Raw genomic sequence first — 13,844 nt, forward strand, 5'->3', positions numbered from 1 at the left:
CTTTATCCCCACATGCTGTTGTGGAATCTTCGTGGACCGGAAACCTATGCACCGGATTCCTATGTGCTAGTTCTCCATGATCCAGAATCCTACACGCTAGTTCATCAAGATCCAGAGCCCTAAGCGCTGGAACCCTATGTACTCAATCCACATGTTCTAGGACTCTACGCACTAGTTCCTTGTATGCTAGTTCCTCACACTCCAGATCCCCACAAGCTTATACATTCTAAGGGAGATCACATTCGCAGTCTCATTTCCCTATTGTTGAGATGGGACTCAGAACCCAAGGATTATTAGGGAATTTACTTTGCTTAGTGCCCTCAAGGTACTCCTTGAGTGACAGACGACAAATGGCATTCCAATTTTTCATCTAGGAGACATCCATCTTCCCAATTCCTATACCTGGCAAGGAAGAGAGATTTGTCCTCTTATTCGGGAAAGAAAAGTAGAAGGCCTCCGCAAGCCTACAATAGGGACTTCTCAATGAATTCAGACAGGCAGCCCAAGGACAATTTGGTCCACATGTCTTCCTGGAGTTATCCTGTGAGGATTTTAGTGGTACAAGCCTTCTCCCCGTCGCTGAAGACTTGCGCGAAAACAAAATGGCACATCTAAGCCTAAGGAGGAAGCAACTGCTTCAACTTCCTTAGGATATCGTTTTGGTTAGTTATAGGACTGGAGAGGAAGGAGAAACCCTGAGACTACTCATCAGAAAAAATGAGTCCCCTCACCTCCAAAAGGAGGAGTCCAAGAACACAATAAACTTTACAGCTCCCAATTCAGGGCCTGCACTGACAGAAACAGAAAACCCAGAAATTGAATCCACTTTTATTAGGGTGTTGAGCTCAAGTCAAAGACGGGAAGACCTCCAATAATCGACACATTGGGTCCCCTCAAAGTTTGACCATCCTTGAACTACCCTTGGAAAACAGAGCGTTGTTGCAGAGGTCGTCGGGTCCTGCAACTCTTTACTTTTGAGTCGCTTGAATAAAAACCTAACCCTTGCACTCTTCCGTCAAGAAATTTTATGTCTTCGAGAAGGTCATTCCTTGGGGTATGGTCGATTCGCCGTCAGTCGGTTTCGCGGTCAATCACTTTCGCCCCCGGCTGAAGTCGATTCGCCGTCCTAATTGCACCCATACTTGGTGGAGTCTGTTCGCTGTCAACATAGGAGTCGTTTCGCCGTCAATATAGGAGTTGTTTCGCCCGTTATTAAGAAATGGACCAAGACGTGCAATTGGCAGCAGAATTTTTTTTTTATTGTTTGTAAAGTCATCGTTAATATAATTAAGATTAATATCACATTTTATTCTATTCTATGTACAATAATTTACATTATTTCCGTAGAAGATGATAAATTTAAAATACACATTAGAGAATACATGGCACAACTAAAATAAATATATAGAAATCACATTTTATAATAAATTTACAAAAATAACACAAAGACCGTTGGAATAATTGAGTAGTTTGTTTATATTTTTTTAGCTATTTTAGGACAGTGGGGAATGCCTGGAACGAATGGATTTTCTGATTGACTGTGGCAGGAGACAGTTGTTTGAGTGCTGGATATTATTTTATACTTTTCACCAGCGTGGAAGAGAATTATTTTTTTTTTAAATACAATTTTTTATATTTGCTAGGATTGATTCTGAATGATTCTGATTATCTTCTACGGAAATAATATAGATTATTGTACATAGAATAGAAGAAAATGTGATATTAATCTTAATTATATTAACGATGACTTTACAAACAATAAAAAAAATCTGCTGCCAATTGAAAGTCTTGGTCCATTTCTTAATAACGGGGGCGAAACAACTCCTATATTGACGGCGAAACGACTCCTATGTTGACGGCGGACAGACTCCACCAAGTATGGATGCAATTAGGACGGCGAATCGACTTCAGCCGGGGGCGAAAGTGACTGACCGCGAAACCGACTGACGGCGAAACGTCTATAACTCCATTTCTTCCCCTCTTCGGATTGATGCAGCAGTGACGACATCTTTGAACAAGGTCAACAATTTTCTCAGCATCTGAGTTGACCAATATAAAAATGACCTTCATGACAAGCTTCCAGGAAACCTCCTGGTTGGACCACTGGTTGGGAAAAAAGTAGTTTACTTGCATATTCTTAGGATATGGCAAATCCTGAGAACAAGAAAAAGTTAACAGACCTAGCTGTCAAGGGTGAAGGCAGTCACTTTCTAGGCCCCTCACTCAGCTAGCCTGTGGGCCAACTGGGTGCTTAAATGGAGGGACTTGGTAGTAGATGAATTTGCCAGACGAACCTGGCAATGGAAGGTATTAGCACTCTGGAATTCCTTGATTTGTCACAGCCCAGACCTCTTCCCATCCAGGAAAATTTAAGATATTGTGGAAAAGTGGAGGAAAACTAGTCAAGACTCTCTTTTTTACCAAGTTGACAACCTCATCCCCTTTACAGAGCTAAGCTCACTCCTACTTCTATTCTTCTTTTCAAAGAACCTCTGCAGTCTTTTAAGGATTTTGTTCCTGCTCTGGTCAGACTAGAAGAGGAAGGTGCAGGAGAGGAATCGGTGAACACTAGGCCCAGCAATCCCCTCCCATAACTGCCACAAATGTGGGGATTCCAATTAAGCCATTTGAAAAGGTGATGGTATCATGGGGCCGAAGTTAATGTGAGAGATTATTTGATAAGAAGTCATTATTTAAAACATTTCACATTTTTTATTCATTAATTCACATTGTATCCTTGTCATGAAAATAACAAACTAAAGAAGTCGAAGTGTTTATTTATCATTGTGATTCATTTACAAAACCCATATCACATTAAAAGAGGCGGAAGGATTTTTTAATTTTTTTTAAATTGTTTTTCCAAAATATCCAGATGTGTTTGAATTGTAAGCATTTTCCATGGTCAACAAGCGATAGTTAGCATAACGTTGCTCCTCAGAAGTTGCATTGAAGGTCCCGATGTCAGCGGGTTTAAAGCGACTGAAAGGAAAATACAAGATTAAATGAAAATAATTAGGTTTATTATAATGCAGTTTTATATATATATATATATATATATATATATATATATATATATAGATAGATAGATAGATAGATAGATAGATAGATAGTCAGTCACTAAGCTGGAGGAAGGATCAGACAAACGAAAATTTTGGGCTAGCGCTTTCGTATGTTTTTCTATTCAAGGTCCAATTGGTAAAAAATGTTGGAAACAATCAGTCACCTCTACGACACTAGTAAAAAGAAATAATACAATAACATAAAAATTAGTACACAGCTAGTTTAAAAATGACAGTTGTTTAAATGCCTTGGGTTTATAAGTAGTTCATCAAGTTTATACATTCCTGGGCTACTGTTGATCAATTCTACATGGTTTTTCATTGATACATGATTCTATAATATTGCGTTTTATTATGTCTTTACAACATAGTAGTTCCTTTGCCGCTTTCCAATTAATGGTGTGATTGCAATTATTCATGTGCTGAAAAAACAGCTGGTTTGTTTTCATTTTTTAACATAAATTATGTTGTTTTATTCTAGTTTCTAAGTCTTTTCCACTTTGTCCGACATATCTTATTGCGTTGATTACATGGAATTTCAGAAACACACATTGTTTTGTACAGATTAATTTCTAATCAACATATCCTTTAAATGTAAAGTACTATACTGTACAGGGGGTTCATCCACAATTCTTAAAGTTTCAAGGTGGCAGTGACTGTGGTGTGTAGTTTTCTCAGTTGCTACCATGTGTTAGGTAAAATATATATGATGAAATGTGTGTTTTTTTATGATGGTTTTGTCACAAACATATGTGACCTTCAAACATCCGAACATTGAGCCACAAGCTGTTTGCTATTGTTGATATTGAACTCATTTTATTGTATATTCTTCTATTGAGCTTTGACTCGAATCTTTGTCACAGTCTCACAGAATCAACACGGAACATTTACAAAATGGTAAAAATGGTACAATTTGTAAGGAAATTAACGAATAAATGGAATTAGAGAAGGAGAGAGACTACTTGCCTATACGGAGATGCTGGGTAAGCAATTAGGAAGAAATGGGCCTGTCCATACCGTATTCTGTAAAGACCGTGATGCCCCTCGCGGGATTCTATCGAAAACGTACCAAGACACTGTAATAAAACACAGGCAAATGACCAGATTAGTAACAACCAAAGAAACCTTAAAACCAAACCCTTCTGGGATAATGAAAGAAACAACACAAATTGTGAACAGAATATTCCTATAGATTACGTTATCCGATATTATCACATAAAATCAGAGTATTAGATTATATAACATACCTCAGCCAAGGTCTCCCACTGAATGTTGATTCTGAACAATTCTATGTTTACGTCAGTGAAGAAGAAGAGAACCAATACTTCCTTTCCTTTGGTAGATATGAGATGGAAAAATTCATCCGTGCAAGGATTTTCCACCTTAGGGTTGATAAAGTAAGCCTTATGCAATAAGGCTTCTAGGTAGTCTTCATACGTCTCGTTCTTAAGGCTAAAAAAACGAATAATTAAAATAAGTAAAGTTTTCTTCAGACTTGGCTCGAAATTTAATTTTACCCTTTTGTTATACCGTTACATTTCTTTTATAATGCTAAGATTAAATTTAGTTTTTTTCTTGAAACCTTTTAGATTTGAGCCAAGATTTATTGATGTTCGTGTGTGTTTAATCATATGACCATTTATAGCTCATAAAATTGCGTGTCGTTTTCCAACAAATTTACAATAGATGCTTATTGGGAAGTTGAACGTATACTTATGGTGTCGTGTGGTTTACATAGGAAAAGAAATTTGTTTGACTCCTAATAAGCTATTGCTGAAAAAATAAAATGCCATCCTGGAATAGTGTTATTACGTAAACTTTAAGTTTAATTTCATTTTCTTACTGCTAAATGTTATATTTACTTGACTGAAGTATTGAGAAAATTAAAAAAAAAAAAGGAAGAAGTAATTTTTTTCAAGTTAGGCTACTCAAAACCTATGAAAGGTACATTTTTATGTGAAAGTACACCAATGCGGGGAAAGCTCACATAAAATTTTGCAAATTTCATTGCAATTGTTTTGAAAGTAAAACTTTTCATGTGTCCTTTTCCTTCAACCCTTTTTAATTTGATTTTTATTTTCTGGAGAAATTGCCAATTTAGGGGGCTTCCTGTTAACCCCCCCCCCTCTCTCTCTCTCTCTCTCTCTCTCTCTCTCTCTCTCTCTCTCTCTCTCTCTCTCTCTCTCTCTCTCTCTCTCAAATTCATGGTACAATATTGTTGAAGTAGTTACATTAGTTGCTGTTACCCTTGAAATACTATCTGTGCGAGTGGTTTATTTGAAAGAAAACAAAACTATATTAAAGGGTAACCATAGAAAAATTGTAGTCTAAATCATAAGGTTTGCGATTTGCCACTCCATAGGATGGTGAAAAAAAAAACATGAAAAATTATGAAAACCTTCCATTTTTTTAATTAGAATATATAAAAAATCTTGGTATTTTTCAAGGGCACAGGAAATTGGTAAAATTTGGACATATATGAACTGATGAAGAAATGCAACACAGCTAACCTTTTCACATTCGTTACAGTCACGGTTGGATCCTCGTTCAAGTTCTTACGAGAGTAGAACCGCCTTGCATCCCACTGCGATATGTGGCTGCCTCCCACCGTGAAGTGCTGGGACCGGGACACCTGCTGACAAGGTATTTTTTTTAGTTTCCTTTTATTTTTGTGGATAGCCATTGCACTTATGTGCAAGGTAGCGATGTTGGTATGCTCCATGTTAGACGGTTTTTCAATGTTTCTGTTATAAGGTTTTTTTTTTCCTATGTTCTTCTAAGCATATATACTTTAGTTATGAGATTGAAATATCCAATAGATTTAAGCACTAAATCTTAGGCTGTGTAACGGTTGCGAAGACAGGGTTGTGGGTTTGGGAATGAGCAAACTAGATGAAGATTTGAAGTATTATTCTTTATCAGTTCCCATGTGTATACTATCTTTTACATCAATACGCTACTAAACAGTATCACTAGTGATCATATTATATGCACTCCGAACGTTACAGTGGTAACGAGTTCGCAAAACATTCGCATGGCAGCAGATCGATCCCCCTCCTAGGGCCGTGAGTTTAAGCTGTTCACTGTTTACGGCTGCGTTTGGGCACCACAGTTGGGGTTTGGGCTTGCCTAGTTGACGTTCTGGTGAGCATCTATTTTGATATGTATTATGTTATCGCCGTTGCTTATCGTAGAGTGAACTTGAAGGTGCACTAGCGTCTCTCAAAATGGGCACTTATTCTATTAGGTTAATTTTCTCCAGGAACTACGAAATATTCAAGTTTGTAGTACGTACAGTAGATCTATTTATGGTGTTCCCGGTTGTTAGAGTCTTAAGTAACGATAGATAAAAATGGACTTCCTCTGAGGCTAGTTATTTGCGCGAAACGCCTTTTTCTCTACCTTTCGACTCCGAACAATTACGAATGCTATGACCTCACCAACTTACATTGGTTAAATTATTTGTTGTTGAAAATTATTTTTTTTACAAAATGCTCTACTCTTCGTAATAAGAACTTACTTGTGAATTATGGAATAGTATCAATCTGAAGCTATTTCCTGTTTGTTTGTTTTTGTGGCAAAGACGCGGTTTCCAAAATCTGGGGTTGTAGGTCCCCGAATTCTTGTTTAATGCATTTTTTTCTCAAAGAAATAAAGATAAAAGTGAAGATTGATGAGTCTCTCCCACCCTCCTTACACTTCGTCCGACAACCAGTGCTCTCTCTCTCTCTCTCTCTCTCTCTCTCTCTCTCTCTCTCTCTCTCTCTCTCTCTCATTGAATTTTTATTATATACGTTTTTACTAATTTTTCTTCCACCTCGCTTCCTTTGTCTTCTCATTTATACGATTTATTCTCCTTTCCAGGTTATTGTCTGTTTCTGCTTGTCAATCACTTTTTCCTTTCTTGTCAAGTAAGAAAATATTAATATTCCACGTTTAGTAATAAAACTTATGGTGAGTAATAATTCTAGCAATAGATTATTATATTGACCTACTTTTGAGAACATAATTCATAATGGAAATAGAATAGTGAAAAGAAATCTTACAATAACAATAAATGTTATAACATGAGCCAAGTCATCACACACTTTAACAACATTGGAATAGAAAAATTATGATAAAAAGTAAGTGGGAAAAAAATTGTAGTAATAAGAGCGAACGTCTAAATTGTTCCACACCGTGATATAATTTCATAGAAATAGTGAGCCTCCTGAGAAGAAAGTATGACGTCATCGAACTTCAAACTGATGACGTCATTGTACATAAAAAGAAAAAAACGCTGAAGCCTCCCAGCTACATACATCACATATTCTATTGGATAAGGCAGGCAGAGAGGACTAGATACGTGACACCTTCATTAAATTATTAATGACATCATCTATTCTGTTAGAGACTTGCCTCTGGTATTATGCATTCTCTCCTTCGACGGATGTGATGATACGTCACGACATCCCAGTCGAATTCGACTTCAATTTCTGACATCCCGTCTACCATCTCTTTTGCAAAGCTGCGATGGACCTGAGAGAGAGAGAGAATCTTTTGAGTTTACCAAGAGGCAATATGTATGATAGATATAAAGATATCTAAGAGACGATAAATGGAAAAATGTTCTGTTAAAATAAAAAAAATTTCGCTGTTTATGATTTAAGAGATGAACATTTAGTTCACATTGCTAAATATGAAAGGCTGTTTTTATCTGCAATTTCATTTTTAAAAAAAATTGGACGTGTAAACCCGGGTTAGTAAAATCAGTTTTGTATTTTAAAGATGATGATTGAAAAGAATAGTTAATCTGGAAGTTTAGAGTTCATGGCTTGAGACTTGTGTTTACATAGATGTAGTGGTCGTTACCAGTCCGTATTCATATACTTTTTCTACATTGAAAGTATTTTTTTTTTTTTTTTTTTTTGAGAAGGGACCAACGTTTTTCCAGTATCCTATTTTGGGGAAATAAAACAAGGACTTGATGAAACTGTGTAGCTCACTCAAGAGCGGTAGAGGCAAGGCAAAGATCGTCATTGTATCGTATCTTATCGCGCCAACATTATATCCACTGCCTAGCAGCCCGATTACATTAGTAGAAGTCCATATTTGTACAGATTTGCCACTGTTCACACCCACGAATTATGGGGTCCATTGTCTGAATGGGATACCCGCATGGGAGCTCAGCAGAGGGGCGAGACCCCACTTATAAAGAATTGTCTCCAGTATCAACAGGTATGTGCGTTCCATCTTAAAAACTACAAGTAAAAAGGGGTTTGAACATCTCATGGAATGATAGAATTCTGAAGAATGATAGCGTCCTTGTCTATTTAGGCGTTACATTAGACTTAACACTATCTTTTAGGGAGCATGTAAGGAAAATAATGGAGACGATAGCTACCATAAATAACCTTCTTATCAAACTTGCCCAATTCAAATTGGGGAACAAATTCTCCATCCTTTAGACAAACAGCTCTGGCACTCACTACTCCACTGTCGAGTACTTTTCACCAGTCTCGGAAAGGTCAAATAATTCCCATAAAGTTAACGCTGAACTCGAGCATATTGCCTTACAACCAACACCCCTTCCAGTACACTATAGATTGGAAGTCATTGCATCACCGAACATCCACTGAACAGCCCATTATAAGACCAAAAAATATAAACTAGAAAATGATGAAAGGCACTTACCTGGTCTATGATCATAGGGTGGTTAGACAAGGCACTGGTGGTGTGCGGTCAAACTATATCCTAGAGACTTAAACATATCAATACAGGGTGAACATGTAAACTCCCTCTCCAATCCAACCAAGCTTCTAAGGTGGACCAGGCAGTGGATGCACTCAACTCATTAGGTAGACCCATAGTAGTTATACCCCACCACTATCCCCTTACCTAGCTCCTTGGACAGTGAATATGTAATTTTACCTGAGAAATGTATCAAACCATGAGTTAGGCCTGGTGAGTTGTCAATTATCTAAGTACTCCATCAACCCTACTCTCACAGAATGGGTTATCCAATCCCGAAACCAAGACTGAATCTAAGAAAGAACTCACCATCCATCCATAATTTGGGTAGCTCTCTGTCCGTAGAACGGCCCGAGCGTCATACGAAATGTGTGGGTATGAGAGGTCATTGTGAGCTGAGGCACAGTACAAAGTCGGATCTTCTTTTAGAAGTGAGGCTGAACGATTCAAGAATCTGCAAATGAAATTGTAAAAAAAAAACTGAGATTCGTGATTTCTTTGTCACAGTACATTTATAATCAAAAGAACTCGCACACTCGAGGAAAATCTTTCGTCAGATGTCTCAAGTGTTCCCATGACAAAACAGACAAGGTGTTGCTCTTCTTACTACTACTACGAAATGGACAAATCCTTCTCCAACCTTAGCGAATCAAAGACAACAAAGGGGTGTTTTTGTTAGTGAAAGTATGGTTCGATGTTGTAAAATAATAGTAAAAAACCACCATTCATGAGTTATACCGGCCTAAAGAACATTCAAAGAGAGAGAGAGAGAGAGAGAGAGAGAGAGAGAGAGAGAGAGAGAGAGAGATTTGGCTTGAATACATCGGTTTTAATGTATTTGTAGTACGTGGGTCAAAATTCGCCCGTAACTTTTTGAGTTAGGTGACAAACAGAGGTGAAAACATAACCGCCTTGGCGGAGGTAATAATAATAATCATAATAATAATAAAAATAATAATAATAATAATAATGATAATAATAATAATAATAATTATTATTATTATTATTATTATTATTATTGGACCAAATCGTAGATTTTGGGAGAGTTTTGGCGAGGTGAAAATTGGCCCCCGCACTGAGCCCTTTTATGATTTGGAATTGCAAGATATTTCAGTGGATTTTGTTACCATTGGTCAATTCTGTTCGCACCTATAAAAAAAAATCAGAGGCAGAAAGTTAAAACGTATATTTCATACTTACACGAAAAAGTCAGGTGAAACCCTTACATCCTCCTCCATGAAAATGATGAAATCAGCTTCGACGTGTTGGTGCAGTGTGTGATTGAGAGCAAAGACAACCTGTCTCGCGATGTGAGTCGACACCAGTTCATTGAACTGGTAAGTCACCGTGAGGGATATGTTGGCTAGTTCCAGGAATTGTTCCAGTTCAGGATGACGATTTTCTGTATACACTCTTAATCGATCTTTGTTGAAGCCGTTCGCAGATGCTAATGATTTGAAGCTCCTGAAATGATCGTAGTATTGTGAGAGCTGATTGTCTGCTGACTGTGTGTGGTGGGTCTTACCCGCAGTAAATAAAATATGTGGATTTAACAGACGTATCAGATTGTGTGTTCATAAGTGCAACATTGGTAGATTCTGTTTTATGATTGGGGAAAACGGGAATCTGACTTCTATTATTATTATTATTATTATTATTATTATTATTATTATTATTATTATTATTATTATTATTATCACTAGCTAATCTACAATCTTAGTTCATAGAAAAAGATGCTATAAGCCCAAGGGCTCGAACATAGAAAAATAGCCCAGCGAGGAAAGAAAATAAATAAACTACAAGAGAAGTAATGACAAATTAAATAACATATTTTCAGTGTAGTAGCAGCATTAAAATATATCTTTTCCATACTACTATAAGAAAAGACGTATGTCAGCCTGTTCAGCATAAGAACATTCGCTGCAAGTTTGAACTTTTGAAGTTCTACCGATTCAGCTACCCAATTAGGAAGATCACTCCATAACTTGGTCGCAATTGGAATAAATCTTTTAGAATACTGCTCAGTGTTGAGCTTTAGGATGAAGAAGGCATTACTATTAGAATTAACTGCCTACCTAGTATTACGAACAGGATGGTACTGCCTAGTAAGATCTGAATGCAAAGGATGGTCGGAATTATGAAAAATCTTATGCAACATGCATAACGAATTAATTGAACGACGGTGTCAGATTAATATTTAGATCAGGAATAATTAATATAATAGATCGTAAGTTCCTGTTCAATGAATTAAGATGAGAGTCAGCAGCTGAAGACCAGACAGGAGAACAATACTCGAAAAAAGGTAGAATGAACGAATTAAACGCTTCAGGTCCATGTAGTACTGAATGGCCTATTGTGAGACCTCCGCAATTCTTTTCAGTCGGTGAGCTAGTGAGTTAGATGGTTTGAGTTTCAGTAGTCATTCGTATTTAACAATGGGACAAAATCCGACTTTTGAATTTAACAACACGTTTATCAACACTGAGAATGTTATTGAAATCTTCAGTAGCAGCCACATCAGTTCAGTTTTGTAGCTGATATAATACTGATTATGTATAAATTATGAAATTTAATCTTTGTCTGCTCGGCATTAGTTAAGATTCCTAATCTGATACATTTGTCGTATAAGTAGCAATATTAGACGAGTGTAGGGTCTCATTCTTTTTGTGTAATCATTCAAATATTTAACTGGAATATAGTATTAAAACTTGCCGGTCTTACCGCATTTCAATTTGATATATCTTGATCTTTCAAAGATAGATTTACTTAGAAATTGATCCACGACGCAAAGTTACAAGTAATAGTGTGAGCTGTTATATCAGTATCTAGTCCACATTGTTTTGTTTTGATAGAGACTGGGGAATTCTTATCCTGTGATAAGTTAAGCACGTTCGCTTTTTCTTGGAAAAAGGATTTAGGAGCACAATCTCTATACTTTATAGCTGACCATGAATCGAGCCTTGGCCTTTGCGTTTGATGCAGAGATGACAGTGATTTTCACACACACACACACACACACACACACACATACATATATAAATTATATACAGTATATATATATATATATATATATATATATATATATATATGTTTGTATATATATATGTATTTACATGTATATATATGTATGTATATACATATATGTATATATGTATATGTTTGTATATACATATATGTATATATGTATATGTATGTATATACATATATGTATATGTATGTATATACATATATGTATATGTATGTATATGTATGTATATACATATATGTATATGTATGTATATGTATGTATATACATATATGTATGTATATATACATCTATGTATATATATGTGTATGTATTTATCTATATATATGTATATATATAAATATGTTTATATAGGATTTATATATATATATATATATATAGGATATATAGGATATATATATATATATATAAATATATATATATATATATATATATATATATATATATAATTTATATATTATATATATATATATATATATATATATATATATATATATATATATATATATACTCTATATATATATAAATGAATATTTATGAATAATAATCACCGAGGAAAATTTTGAATTTGGATGTAATAACTGCTGTCGTTCTATATAGTCATGCATTTTAAGCTAATCTACTGCAAAGTTAAGTGTACTATTTTCTCGAAATCCTGATAAGCTGAGAACTATTGATATTTTCTCAATAACATATACCTCAATAAGGCGTTTAAGAAATCTTTTAAGAGTATCTTAATCAACCAATAATCCGACAATTTCGAAGTTCCATCGCCTACGAAGGGCTTCCAACGACTGCCAAATGCCAGCAAAACTTTAACAAGAAAATTAATATGGGACTAATATTCGACTCACCTGTACAGATCAGGTACTCTGTGAGCCAACATCACGACCACTGCTTTTTCGATGACGCTGTCCTCAAGCTGAGGTGATCCGGGAAAAAAGAATGGTGATCCTAAAATAGTAATTTAACAAATTAAGGTAGTTTAGCTTAAACTAGCTTGACAATAAGACCAGTCATCCAATTAAGCCTAGTCATAGAGGTTAAAGGTCAAAGGGAGTCTGTAACGGAGATGGTAAATATGTGAAAGAAGAAAATAGAATGGGATAAGCCAATTGGCTACTGTGTGTCTAATGATGACATCCCTTCATATACATTGGTGCTTTTCTAAGAAACGGATGTGTGGAAATATACATATATGGTGTATGTGAGCTCTACAGTTAATGTATGAATTTAGCAGAGACCCTTGTCCTGTGATTTGTTCTGGATCCATCTCCTCACAAAGGAAATGGCCCAATGTCTTTTTTCATAATGTAACGCCCAAATAAATGCCACAATTAGCAGCATCAGTCTATTGCAATCGCGAATCTGTTATTTGTGGAACCTTACGCTACGGGTCTTTTCGGCTATGATAATTGTTCTTGGTTCTTTGTGCAATGTCATAAAAGCTAATTAATTAATGTTGTAAAGAAAAAGAGAAATATGCTCTGCATACACATAATATATTCGTTTATTTGCATATATCGATAATTTTTTCCTTATACATCATATACTGTTCCTTTGACATGAGCTGTATCCATAACAAATCATGAGTGTCTCACTGTCTTATTTTTAACTTCTGAACACACACACATTTATGTATCTATGTATGTATGCATTAGATGGCGTTACCAGAAAGAGAGAAATATACTAATTCCTTAGGGTACAATTTTGTCCGGGATTTTCTCATGATATCGAGTAAAGATTTACTCAAAACCTGAAAATAAGATTTTCCATAGATTAGTTGGGTAACATTTCTATGAAAAATGTTTTTATTTGTCCGTGTAAGTCGTTAAGTTCAAAAGATATGGAACTTTTAATGTTTCTCGGGTAGGCATTAACACAAAATATTTTTAATAATGACTTAAAACGAATTCCGTGGGACATTATTTGAACCTGTTACCTGGCAAAATAAGAAAATAGACTACAAAGAATTGAATAAAACAAGTGGCATAAAAAAATCCCACTGTTAGCACGTGGATCCTTACCTC

The 13,844-nt window shown here is 35.7% G+C and overlaps 1 protein-coding gene across 1 annotated transcript in view; it reads right to left on the reverse strand.

The window, feature by feature from the left end:
* Positions 1–2,839: 2,839 nt before the first annotated feature.
* LOC137634213 (protein O-linked-mannose beta-1,2-N-acetylglucosaminyltransferase 1-like) overlaps positions 2,840–13,844 on the reverse strand; it is a 12,003-nt gene continuing 998 nt past the window's right edge. The window contains exons 3-10 of the mRNA XM_068366484.1: positions 12,699–12,725; positions 9,990–10,294; positions 9,099–9,243; positions 7,458–7,577; positions 5,570–5,691; positions 4,307–4,511; positions 4,026–4,135; positions 2,840–2,979 (exon numbers count right to left, since the gene is read on the reverse strand). Of these exons, the coding sequence (XP_068222585.1) occupies positions 2,847–2,979; positions 4,026–4,135; positions 4,307–4,511; positions 5,570–5,691; positions 7,458–7,577; positions 9,099–9,243; positions 9,990–10,294; positions 12,699–12,725 (1,167 nt within the window). The 3' untranslated portion in view covers positions 2,840–2,846. The remainder of the gene's footprint in view (positions 2,980–4,025; positions 4,136–4,306; positions 4,512–5,569; positions 5,692–7,457; positions 7,578–9,098; positions 9,244–9,989; positions 10,295–12,698; positions 12,726–13,844) is intronic.

The sequence above is a fragment of the Palaemon carinicauda genome, chromosome 44 (genome assembly GCF_036898095.1).
Source record: "Palaemon carinicauda isolate YSFRI2023 chromosome 44, ASM3689809v2, whole genome shotgun sequence".
Classification (NCBI taxonomy): Eukaryota; Metazoa; Arthropoda; class Malacostraca; order Decapoda; family Palaemonidae; genus Palaemon; species Palaemon carinicauda.